General features: G+C 35.9%; 2 protein-coding genes and 1 non-coding gene across 3 annotated transcripts in view; all 3 read left to right on the forward strand.

The window, feature by feature from the left end:
• LOC149680222 (uncharacterized) overlaps window positions 1-842 on the forward strand; it is a 394290-nt gene extending 393448 nt beyond the window's left edge. The window contains exons 3-4 of the mRNA XM_089834564.1: window positions 567-662; window positions 724-842. Coding sequence (XP_089690690.1) covers window positions 567-662; window positions 724-731 — 104 coding nt within the window. The 3' untranslated portion in view covers window positions 732-842. The remainder of the gene's footprint in view (window positions 1-566; window positions 663-723) is intronic.
• Window positions 843-1636: 794 nt separating this feature from the next.
• LOC149680225 (uncharacterized) lies at window positions 1637-2571 on the forward strand. The gene is made up of 3 exons (XM_089834599.1): window positions 1637-1907; window positions 2248-2406; window positions 2474-2571. Exons 1-3 carry the CDS (start codon window positions 1718-1720, stop codon window positions 2569-2571), a joined length of 447 nt encoding a protein of 148 aa, XP_089690725.1. The 5' UTR covers window positions 1637-1717.
• A 9117-nt stretch (window positions 2572-11688) lies between these two features.
• Window positions 11689-11812, forward strand: LOC149680226 (U5 spliceosomal RNA). Its single transcript, XR_016365630.1, has one exon. It is a non-coding gene; the product is annotated as a U5 spliceosomal RNA (small nuclear RNA).

An 11812-nucleotide genomic window follows, 5' to 3' on the forward strand; every position in this document is an offset into this window, starting at 1 on the left:
CGCGTGCTGACAACCGATGCCGTATCAGATTATATACAGAATAAGCTGTCGTTCGACATAGGGAGTTGCCGATCCTATAGCGTGAAAACAAATTTTCTTATGCGCATTCTTTATCCATGGCAGCGGTACGACAGACAACGGTCACACGGTTCTATGCCAGGCCCATGGCATCTCTATCGTTTCTATGGTTCGCAAGCACCCTAGTAGCACCAGCGATACGTTTTGGAGTTGGCTAGAAGTCGCGCAGTTGGTAGTCTGTCGCAATCGGTTTGTAGTCGTAACCTATCACTTACCCGACCAGTAAAGCTATTAAGCCAGCACAAAAACCAAAACATTCCCAACATAACAGATAAAATATCTTTCTAGGATACCATAATCATAATAACTTTTAAAATATTTATTTTGTTAACTTTACAACGTTTAATTAAGAATTAAAACGAAGAATTAAACTGAGTTTTAGCGTTTTTCTTAGGAAACATGGGCCAACTCCTACCCGACTGTAAATTTTACGTTTTAAATACCTTTATTAAGGCGTTTATTAATTATTTTCTTCACAATATGAGTAGATGAAGATGTACGCAAAAAATCCAAACATGGACGGAAAAAAGGCAAAGAAAAAATGGTGGCGCTCCCGACTCCACCACCTTTGCCTTTGGCATTCGGTAATCATTATCTTTATTTTGTACTTATTTTAAGTTAGCACAACTAACTTGAAAACTGTAGTTAGTTAAACGATAATGGACATAGACAAATCAAGTTTAAGTCAACCATGGAAGACAAAACCTTCATGTGAAACGGGTGCTAAAACCACTTTATCATCAGTTACAAATCCAAATAAGAGTGTTGAAAATTTGGAAACCTCAGCTAGTCATATGGGAGCTGAAGAAGCTTTTCATGGATTGAAAATGAAAGAAATCATTACTGGTAAGTAATATTGCCATAGAATTATATTAAAATCTATTTTCCATAGAATTTAATTTTTGTGATTGGCTTTTGCCACACATTGTGTGGCAGCAGTGCAGAGGCTATTCCCACACACTATGTCTGGCAATAATCACTGATCACTAACTTAATTGATTTATTTAAGTCATGAGGGGTACGGTTCTGAAGCCACAGGTCCCTTTTATAAAAATAAATGAAATAGTTTTTAAGAAGCCTTTCAAAGATAACAGTCCCCATATACCGAATAACGCTAGATCTTTTAAGAAAATTGAAACACCTTCATTTTGTATTTCTGTAAAGCCTGGTGATAATTGTTTTAAACTAAAAACTACAGGCGAGGTGATAAAGGTTAGACATATTTATTAAACCAGGGTTAAGGAAGTAATGGTTATCGGAAATTTGTGCAAATATCACAGTGATATTTTTGACTATCCTCTTCGCTCGTCAGTTTTGGGAATATTTTTAGGTAGACTTTATAATCAAGTAAAAACATTCCCTCTCTCTTCGCTGGAGAGAAAATGTTTTCTTTTTGAAGTTAATGGCTCTCCCTTGGTTAAAATTGTTCCATTGGTTCACAACGGCTGAAACTGTGGCAATTTCAATTTACATTTTCAATAATTTAAAGTTTTTTTAAGAAATATGTGGGTTAACTAGACCTCGGAAAGGGATTTGAATTCATATTAAAATATGGCTTTAATTTGTTAAAACGTTTTAGTCTTGCATAGTGGGTCTTGTTAGTATTTGACTTGGGTAAGCCCTAGTACTTCCTTTTCAGATGTATGTTGTATTCAGCTTTGAAAACGAAGGTACTGTTGAAGTAGTGCCATTACAATGGTGCCCCGATGAAACATCATGTTATTGGCCACCACTTGCTTTACAAAAAGAAGTTATCCACTTAATTACCAAAGGAGCTTCTTATGAGAAAAACTGGACGCTTTATCCGGGAAAGATTTTATTCAAGTCAAGTAAGACGCTGTAAAACACATTAATGAGACCACAAGCTCATAAGGTATGTTCCACAAGTTTGTCACTGGTTAATGAGAGCTTGTCTTGAAGTGACCTGGGTGAAACGTCGTAGATTCTCGTAAAGCGACGCCTAGTGAGGCAAGGCTTACCACACAATAAATAGGAAGATGGACCGCAAAATTGCGTGTATACGCGTGTTTCTCGCTCCGTTCTCAAACAAGCTCTCATTAAGTCTCTAGCATTATTAAGTATAGGAATTAAGTGTCATACTTATGGAACATATCTTATAAACTTATGATTAAACCCACAGCAACATTAGAATTATCTTTACCATCATAGTGATTTATAGCCGGGCCCGAGAACAGCTTAGTAAAGCTGAATTAACCTCAGACTTGGCTAGTGAAATAGAATTCGGAAGAGGGCTGCGTGGGCAGAAAAACAAAAGAAAGAAGCCTCAAATTGAGGCTATGATGTCTTCACCATCTGATTCTAGTTCTGGTAAATTTTACTTTTTAAATAGCTTTATTAAGGCGTTTATTAATTATTTTCTTCACAATATGAGTAGATGAAGATGTACGCAAAAAATCCAAACATGGACGAAAAAAGGCAAAGAAAAATGGTGGCGCTCCCGACTCCACCACCTTTGCCTTTGGCATTCGGTAATCATTATCTTTATTTTGTACTTATTTTAAGTTAGCACAACTAACTTGAAAACTGTAGTTAGTTAAACGATAATGGACATAGACAAATCAAGTTTAAGTCAACCATGGAAGACAAAACCTTCATGTGAAACGGGTGCTAAAATCACTTTATCATCAGTTACAAATCCAAATAAGAGTGTTGAAAATTTGGAAAACTCAGCTAGACATATGGGAGCTGAAGAAGCTGAAGAAAGTGCGCGTACAAATAATAATGATCTAGAGGCAGCAAGATTTTCTAGTCAGAACTCTCCAGGATTATTAGATAAAGCAAGAAGAATGTGCCAAAATTCCCCATCATTCCAAAAATAAACGGATGAAATAACTTCCAATTTTTAGCCACCGTTACCAAAGTCAAAAATTCAGAAGAGAAATCCTGGTCCAAGCTCCTACCACTCATCCGAAGCCTCTACTAGCAAATTCAAAAGATCCGAAACCTTACACCCAAATTCCCAGCGGTGTGAGTCCGCATTTAGGAACGAAGTAAACTACTTGGATGGTAAACTATATCATTTAATATATGAATTAAAATCAAATTTTAATATCCGGAAATTTCTTTTCAGGACCACTTTGGGGTTATTTTTCCGAAGATTTCCGATCTTGAAAGTTATAATTGTTATTTCACGATTCAATTTCACTAAATTCACTGTTTTATAAATTTTATTGCTAGCTTCTTTGGCTTCTAATACTGAAATCTTGAGTGGAGCTACGCATGGGGTTTCTGCCTGGAAAAATAGCAGGCCACATCCATTTTTCGCTAACTGTTATTAAAACTGCTTTAATTCATTTGATAAAATATTGTAGGACCTCGAAGTGATGGTTATAATCAAGCCTCTACAAATAATTGCAGCATTGTTAATGGTATTGATTTGAATTATCAAATAACCAAGATGAAAGTATAAATTATTGATTTAGAATGATTAACTGTTGAATTTTCAGAAAGTAACAGATCTAAATTCGAAAAATCTGTGTTTTTGATGCTCTCAGACATAAATATGAAGCTAAACAGAATACTTAATACACAGCAGGAACTGGCTCGTAACACTTCAAAGGACTGCGAAATTGAAGGTTTACCAAATCTACCTTTGGCTACTTTGGAGGATTTACAATATTTGGAAAATCTTGTAGAAAATGAAGAAATCAGGAGGAGGATTGTAAGTTTCCCAAAATAAGTTATTTATAGTTAACAAACTTGTCATATTAATTGTCTTTAAAGGTGAACAAATTAGCTGCTGTTGGAGGAAAAAGAGTTGGAGATACTTGCAGAAGCATTTTAAAAAGAGTGTTTTCTCATGGATTAATATTGCAGTTTAATTGGATTGGTATGAATTGAAAACAAGCTTTTCAAGGATTGAAAATGAAAGAAATCATTACTGGTAAGTAATATTGCCATAGAATTATATTAAAATCTATTTTCCATAGAATTTAATTTTTTTATCCCATTATTAGTTTAGATGAATTAATTGAGTTCAAAATATTGATCAAAGCACTAGCTCGTGTATGATTAACTCATGATCAAAGTCAAATTTCATTTTTTTAATATTAACAGATGCAGTTCAATGTAACATTAAGGGATCGCGTATTTATGACATCGAAGCTGTTATCAAGAAATGGCTCAGATACGCTGGTGAAAGAGAAGGTGGGAGAGAAGAAAGGAAAAAGAAAAAGGACAATTGTCAAGCTGACTAGAATGAAATGAAATTCTTTAATAAAAAACTGAATCCTAACTTGTTACTTTATTATACCTATCGCAGTTAGTTGACCATAAAAACTTTGGGGGAGGGGGATTGATCGGGGGTGGGGGATTTATTGCCGGGAAAGAGAGGAGGGGTTTGTGTTGCAGATGTGGTGGTTTTACTATTGGCAAATACTCAACTTATGATGTAAAAAAATATGAAGGCCATCACATGGTTTAAGAGACGCTATCCTTTCCATTCCATCAAAAATACCAGATATTGGCCAAATTCTGGTTTCCATGAAAAATGTATCTCCTGCCCAACTGAAAAAACCGCTTTTGGCCAAATGCTGGTTTCTCTGAATAACGTTTCTCCTGTCCAGCTCCAAAAACAGCAATTGGCCAAATGCTGGTTTCCTTGAAACTTGTATCATCTGCCCAACTCCAAAAACAGCTATTGGCCAATTAGGACATTTCGACTGTTCAATTGATGGTTTGCCAACACCATTGGCCAATAGCATATTCGTAACTGTTGGGCCGATTGCATTTGGCTACTAGGGCAGTAGGGGGGTGCATACTATTCGAAATGTTTTTTTGATTTTCTTTGTTGTAAATTTGTAATTGTCAACTTAAGGGCGCTAAGGGTGTGAGAGTGTCAGCTGGACCAAGAATTTATTTACTATAAGAATGCCTAAAAAGGCGTCCGGTGCGCGCGTGATAGTCGACAATCCCCCTCATGGGTGGGGGAGGCTGGAAACGGAGGCGGGGCTTAATATTTTCTCTTACTCTATGTTTTTCACCATCTATCTCTTTTGCCTTCTCGTTAAGCCTTGGTTTGGTTTTTGGAACTCACGAAATCTTAAGTATAGTACACTTGATTCGATTTAGAAACAATTATAGAACGAACGATTTTCACGTAGAGACACGTATTCAAAATCCATTAAGTTAGGTTCAAAACCTTTAACTTACTTGTTAATGGCAATTAAAAACCATTCGCGTACCGTTTCAGCACCGCTGGCAGCCTCCATTTTCTGTTTTTTTTGCTCGAGGTTTTTGTTCTCTATTCGGAATACGTCAATCGCGTCTGTATGACCTATCCCCTCGGGATCCAATAGGAAAGCGCAGAGCAATGACGGACATGAAAGGGGTGGGGCCTATTTGTCCACTAACACCGGCGTAAGAGTAGAAGCGTAAAATCTCGCTACTTAGGCATTCTTATAGTAAATAAATTCTTAGCTAGACTCAGCGCGGTCGTAGCCTGAAAATTCTGACTTGGCTATTTTGCAATATAGCCTGCGTTCACCGAGTCGCGTGATCTAGGAGGCTGTGACTCGACTCTGCTTCTTAGTCTGTATATCTTCAGGAACAGGGTTAATGAATGTATTTACGGTTTTTAAAGGAATATGGTATTTATCACGGATAGCCCTGGATTTATATACTTGTCGCTGCGAATCTTCCTATATTAATGTAGTATTTCTAGTAGCCGCAGAGACTTCTGGTAGCACTCTGTATACATTTGGTAGAATACTTTTATAGAAATTGAAATGGTAGAAAATATTTATAAAATAAAAATGAGTGCGCTATTGCCTTGGTGACGAGGCCAGCGAAAGAAGGCATGAGAGTGGCACAAGGCGTACTTCAAGCCAGGACGATGTATACAACTATGCATCCTCCTTGCTCGTATCGGGCATAGCAGAGGCTAAAGCAGACTACGACTAAATCGTTTTTTCATTGTTACGTGTAGTTTTATGGTATTTTTCATCACGAAATCTCCTAAAAATGATAAATGTAGTTATAAAATGTAAACGGGGAATGGAATTGTGCTCGAAAACCCGAGATAAGTAAATTTTTCAAATTATGGAGAGGGAATAAATTTACTACCAGTAAATTAAGTTTATTCAATGGAATAGGGTGATGGAACATTAGTTTCTTAAAGGGGCAGTCCGACGCCTTCTCCTTTTTTACCCACCCGCCATGTTAAGCTCTACGAGGAAGATCGTCCTTTGTCCCACTGTCCGAACAGCATCTTAAGCATGTAAGTCTTAATTTAAAAAAAACTTTTAATATCTGGGCCTTCAGTCACTTGCTTAACTCTCTTCTTATCGATACTTTTTAGGTCTTGGTTAAATCCAAGACGTTTTGATTAATATCTGTGACTTCGGTCTTAATTTTTGTTAATTTTGTGTAGACACGTCGGTGATTTTATATTGATTATTTCAACGCTTATTTCTGCATGCCGTAGAATAGGGAGCTAACAGTTCTGACCCTGAAACGTCACACCCTTCTATCTCTTACTGGAGTTTCATCTCCCAAGTGAACAATTTAATAATGAAAAAATATTTACACACATTTAATCCTAGAATTGTCAAATTGAGACCATATAATTGCCAGAAAAATTGTAAGCATGTGTTTTAATATTAAATTTTTTAAGGTATGAAAAAGGGAAGGGGAGTTTGTTAAATTACTCCTAATATACTTAAAGATGCTTTTTAAAAGAGTAGTGATTTGCTATTGTAGAATCTGCAGTTTAGTTCAGAAAGTTACTGAGGTGCCTTGTATTTCGTTAGTGACATCTCCAATCCAGTTGATTTTAGCTTTTTTTCTATATTTATTACTATTGAACTCAGATGGCATTACTGCTTAACGTCATTAATTGGCAGCATTTTTTTACTGGTTCCCTCGACCTTGTTTTGTTTGGCAAACATCCGTTAAACAATGTAATATACCATCATGGTATACTACCTTTAAGGTGTTTTGATGAAAATTGAAGTCCAAGGTTAATCAGTTGGTGTTTTAGAGTAACGAGTGAAGTACTTGAGGTTTAATCGAGTGCTGAAGGAGGGGGAATTTGGGGTATTTCACCACCCGCGGACGCGGGGTAGTCAGTTCCTGTAGGGTAGGCATGCTGACAAGTCCCTTATTCCCTCAAAGCTTTGTCGCCCAGAAGCTTGGCTTACAGGAGTGCGCCCAACTCCCAACATAGTCAAGTACATAATTTTTGTAACAAAACAAACCATTGCTGTTCTAAATTTTAACAACGTTGAGGCAACTTTTGCCCGAAAAAGGTTTTTTTGCGAATCCATAGCTGTTATGAACTTCTATTGTGATGATGAACTTGTAGGCACGGCTTGCCAGGCCGTAACGTAATTATATAGGGAAACCAAAGAGGTGACATGTATTATTTGGCCTTGATACAGCTTGATGTTCTATAGACACTGACTCAAGCCAATAGAAAGATTATTTCTTTGAATATCTTTGCTTTTCTTAATCCAAAGACGCTCTAACTCTTTGAACACGCCAGTCTAAAGTGTCTGTTATTTCAGTGGAGAAGTTGTTGGGGTTTTTTTTTATAATGATGATGATCATCATCATATTTTTAAGCTGTGTAGGTTTAATCTTCTACTATACTTTTAATAGCTATAATGAATTATCTTTCTGTTGTAGCTTAGCAGTTGGCACGTGTTGATACGATACGCATGTAGTTGTACGAAATTAATCTTTAAATTGTATGTTTCAAACTTGAAGATATACACTGCTTGTAGTATTTATGTCGAAATAATCTTAATCTTCGTTATATTAGTTATGTAAAGGGGCGGGGGTTGAAAGAAAACTTTACAATTTACTGGCAACTATATGTTCATTTAAATATAAGATTTTGAGGGTCTATTTTTAAAATTCTGTCACGCAACTCTTAACTTTAAGTTTGGAAACAGTGCTGCTAGAACATCGCAATTATTGTTTTGCGCGTGGGTTACCAAAGGGACAATGAAAAAATTTTTAATTTTTGGGAAAAAAATATAAGGGGAAATTTAAGATTTAAAACAACGTCTGGGGATTAGAGTTTAATTCTTGATTGGGTTTACTCAATTTGAAATCAACTTTGAACACGTGTTCCAGCTGCTTTGGACTTTCTACAATAAATGTTTTAAAATTAATAATTATTTTCGAAATTAAGATTTTTTATTATTATATTCTTAACAAATATCCCTATTAATATTGATTGACAAATAAATTTAATCATACTTAAAAAATCGTACTTATATTCAAGGAAAACAATGCATAAGTCTAAGCTACCGAATTTCAGTTTGAGACATTTTCTGGCAACCCTGTTATGATACTCTTCTAAAAACCCATTTTATAAACAGAGAGAAAAACATTATCGCTGAATTAAAAGCAAAAGTTACATTTACCTTAATACCCACGTTAAATCCGCTGAAAATGCATATCCCAAACCTGTATTACCGTCAACCTAACCTCAAAGCACTGTTAAGTCTACGATAGTATTGATTTTACTGTCAAGTTAAACAAGTTCTCCCATACAAACAGAGCGAAAAATACGTTCTAACCTGTAGGGCTGTGCGAGCCTTGAATTTTTGGTTTCGAGTCGAGTCTCGAGTATTTAAATTTTCCCTTATCGAGTATCGAGCCGAGTCTCGAGTACTCGAATCGAGTATCGAGTAGTTGGAAAATTTGTTTCGAGTATTTATCGAGTAATTGGGAATTGATTTTCAAGTGTTTTCACACTTTCTGTTAATTTATTGCTCTGATAATAGACATTTGGTGTAATTTTGATCATCGACAACTACTTCCATCAATTCCCGGACGGTATAAGTCTTCTTCCCTTTAAATTTAACTAACTTAATTCCCCATTAAAATATCTTCTTCGGAATCTCATTCCTCACCGAAGTCACTTGTAGCCATTGTTATACTTCGCGCAAAGTTCCAAACGAAAATTTCTATCCTAAACTTAAAAAATAAATAAATAAATAAAATAATAGTAGTAAACGCGCCTATAACAGTATTTCGTTACTTTTACTTAAACTATTTTACCAACTAGGAGCTACTACCCTACTACATTGCACTGGCATTTTGATCTAAACTACCCAATGAGCACTAATGTGCGTCTGTTAACCAATAAGCGTTCCTTTTTGTAGATTTTTATAGCTACTACATCCTATTTTCAGATGTCAAGGCTTTCCAAAAGCAGGTTCGAGTATTTATCGAGCTTTGGTTTGATACTCGAAACTTTTTCGAGTCTCAGAAAATCTCTTATCGAGTACTCGCACAGCACTACTAACCTGTCAGTAAAGGTAACCCCTCTACTGTCAACTGAAACGCGTTAGCCCATTAAAAATTAAGGTAAAATACAAAGTCACTTGTCAGTAAAGCTAAAATCGTGTCGGTTAGCCCCTGAGAAGCTAACTTCCTGTGATGTGTAGGAAAGGAAAATCAATAGAAAACAGGTGCCTTACCTTTAACTAACCACAATTTAACATGTTAGCGTGTATTTGGGATTTTGGTCTTGTACGACATTTTATTGCCAAGTTAAGTTGCGGATTTTTTACCTCTCCGAGTGGCGATGACGTCACGGAGAGGTATTGCACTGGACGTATCTGTCTGTCTGTGTGTCTGTCTGTGTGTCATGTCTGTCTGTCAGACCTCACGTGACCGCGTTCGCAGTTTACAAATCGGAGCAAACAAATACCCGATTTCCGGAACGCGTTCGCGGTTCACGGAAATTTGGCCATTCATCTGCCAACACGTCTTTACTAACTGGCTTCTAAGGACCACAATCTGCTAGTCTTTGTCCATCCCACATGGACACTTGCCTGTACTGGCTGGCTCGTAAGCACCGCCATCTTCTGTTCTTCGTCAATACCACATTGACACTAGCCTGTACTTTCTGGCTCGTAAGCACCACTATCTTCTGTTCTTCGTCAATCCCACATTGACACCAGCTTCTATGCACCACCATCTTCAGGTCTTTGTTCATTCCGGCTTCTTCTCCATCGTTATCGATTGGTTTTAAGTTATACGCGGCGATCGGCTAGGGTTACGAGAAACGTCTAGCCTCCCAATGGCAGGGCTTCCACCATCGGTTCACGAGAATGCGTTCTTATCTATTATTATAATGGAAACGAATCGTATATATACCCCAAAATTTGAAGAAAGCGGGCAAGAGTGGTACCCTTCACTTTAAACGTCAATATTAGCAAAGTTTCGAAAGATAATAGGAACAACTTTATTTTAAACGATTTAACTATTTTTAAAGTTATTTGCTGGCGATTAAAATAATTAATATCATTTATATTTAATTATTTATTTAAGATAAACTTATTTCTATGTAATGACACAAGTGAGAGTTAATATAGAACGAGTAATGAAGATTGCATCTGAATCGAAACACTACACGCATATCAAAGTTAATATAAAGCGAGTAGGATGATTAGATCTCTTACAAAACGATAACATTTCCTTTTTGCAGAATATTAAATGGAAATATTTTAAATATTTTTCGGCATTACGATTCTTTAAGTAGTTGTGTAGCTATAAAGCTCTGTTTCATCTTAATATTCCAAGAACATCTATTGATATTAACATTTCAAATTTGGTGTTTACTCTTTAATTCTGCTTTACTACATTTATATATAGTGTAAACGCATTTTTGATATTCATTAGATAATGTGGATGATAATTCTTCATCTATGCACAAATGTTGAAACGATTGGGTCTGTGAAATAAGATACCCTAGATTTAAACTAGAAATGACCTTGTTTCGCCTCCTCTTATAGGAGGTGTTAACGGTTCAGAGTGAGCCGAAAGTTAAATACACCCTTCAGTGATACATTTTAGGTCCTCATTAGAATTAATGAGGATACAAAGGAAATTGTTAAACGCTTAAGCCTTTGCTAAAGACCTTGGCAACATTTCGCCAATTTGAACTATGTATTTCCGGTTTTTCTCATTGGCTGGTACACCTGTGTTTAGAAGGTAAATTCGTCTCGGCTCGGAGAGGTTTATTTTGGTTTCCCAACTTGTTTTCTCTAACGGGGTGTCTGCTTTGAGAGATACCATATACTGCTTATTTTGAGCCATGCCGTTATGTAAACGATGTATCTTGACACTGTGTTGAAAAAAATATGGTTTATATTTTATAGATGATATTTAGGATTTTCGGCAACTTATCATATTTTTAATGACGTCACGTTGCCTTGGCACAAGCATGTGCTATTTTTTCTTTTAACAATATTTAAGTAATATTAAACCGATATTAATTAATATAATTCATTAAAAGAGTATGTGAAATATATATACTTAATAAGAGATAAAATTTTTATCTAAAATACATAAGATTCGGAAATAAAATGTTTTTCAAAAATGCTAAATATTGTAATAACTATGTTATAAATATACATAATCAAATTATTTCTTGACAGTATGATAGATTAACGTTGTTTAGACATACTAGAAGTATCGGTTAAGTATTATCTAATTATAAAACGTTAATAATTAAGATAACGCAATCATATATGGTGCGCTTTGGCGTTCCAATTTTTCTTCAAATACCATCCGTTCCCACTAAATTGTTATCCCTGCTATCTATGTATTTATACGGATAGCGGGGGGAAAGGCTCGCTTCATCACATCACGCATAAAAATTTCGCCTTTTACTAAATTTTTCCGCGCGATGGAGCGTAAAGAGCTACTGAATTCAATTTTTGAATTGCCCTTGTGGCATCAAAGAGGGTAT

Source organism: Phalangium opilio, unplaced genomic scaffold, assembly GCF_054372755.1.
Source record: "Phalangium opilio isolate 3A_F unplaced genomic scaffold, DU_Popi_V2 ptg000039l_2, whole genome shotgun sequence".
NCBI lineage: Eukaryota > Metazoa > Arthropoda > Arachnida > Opiliones > Phalangiidae > Phalangium > Phalangium opilio.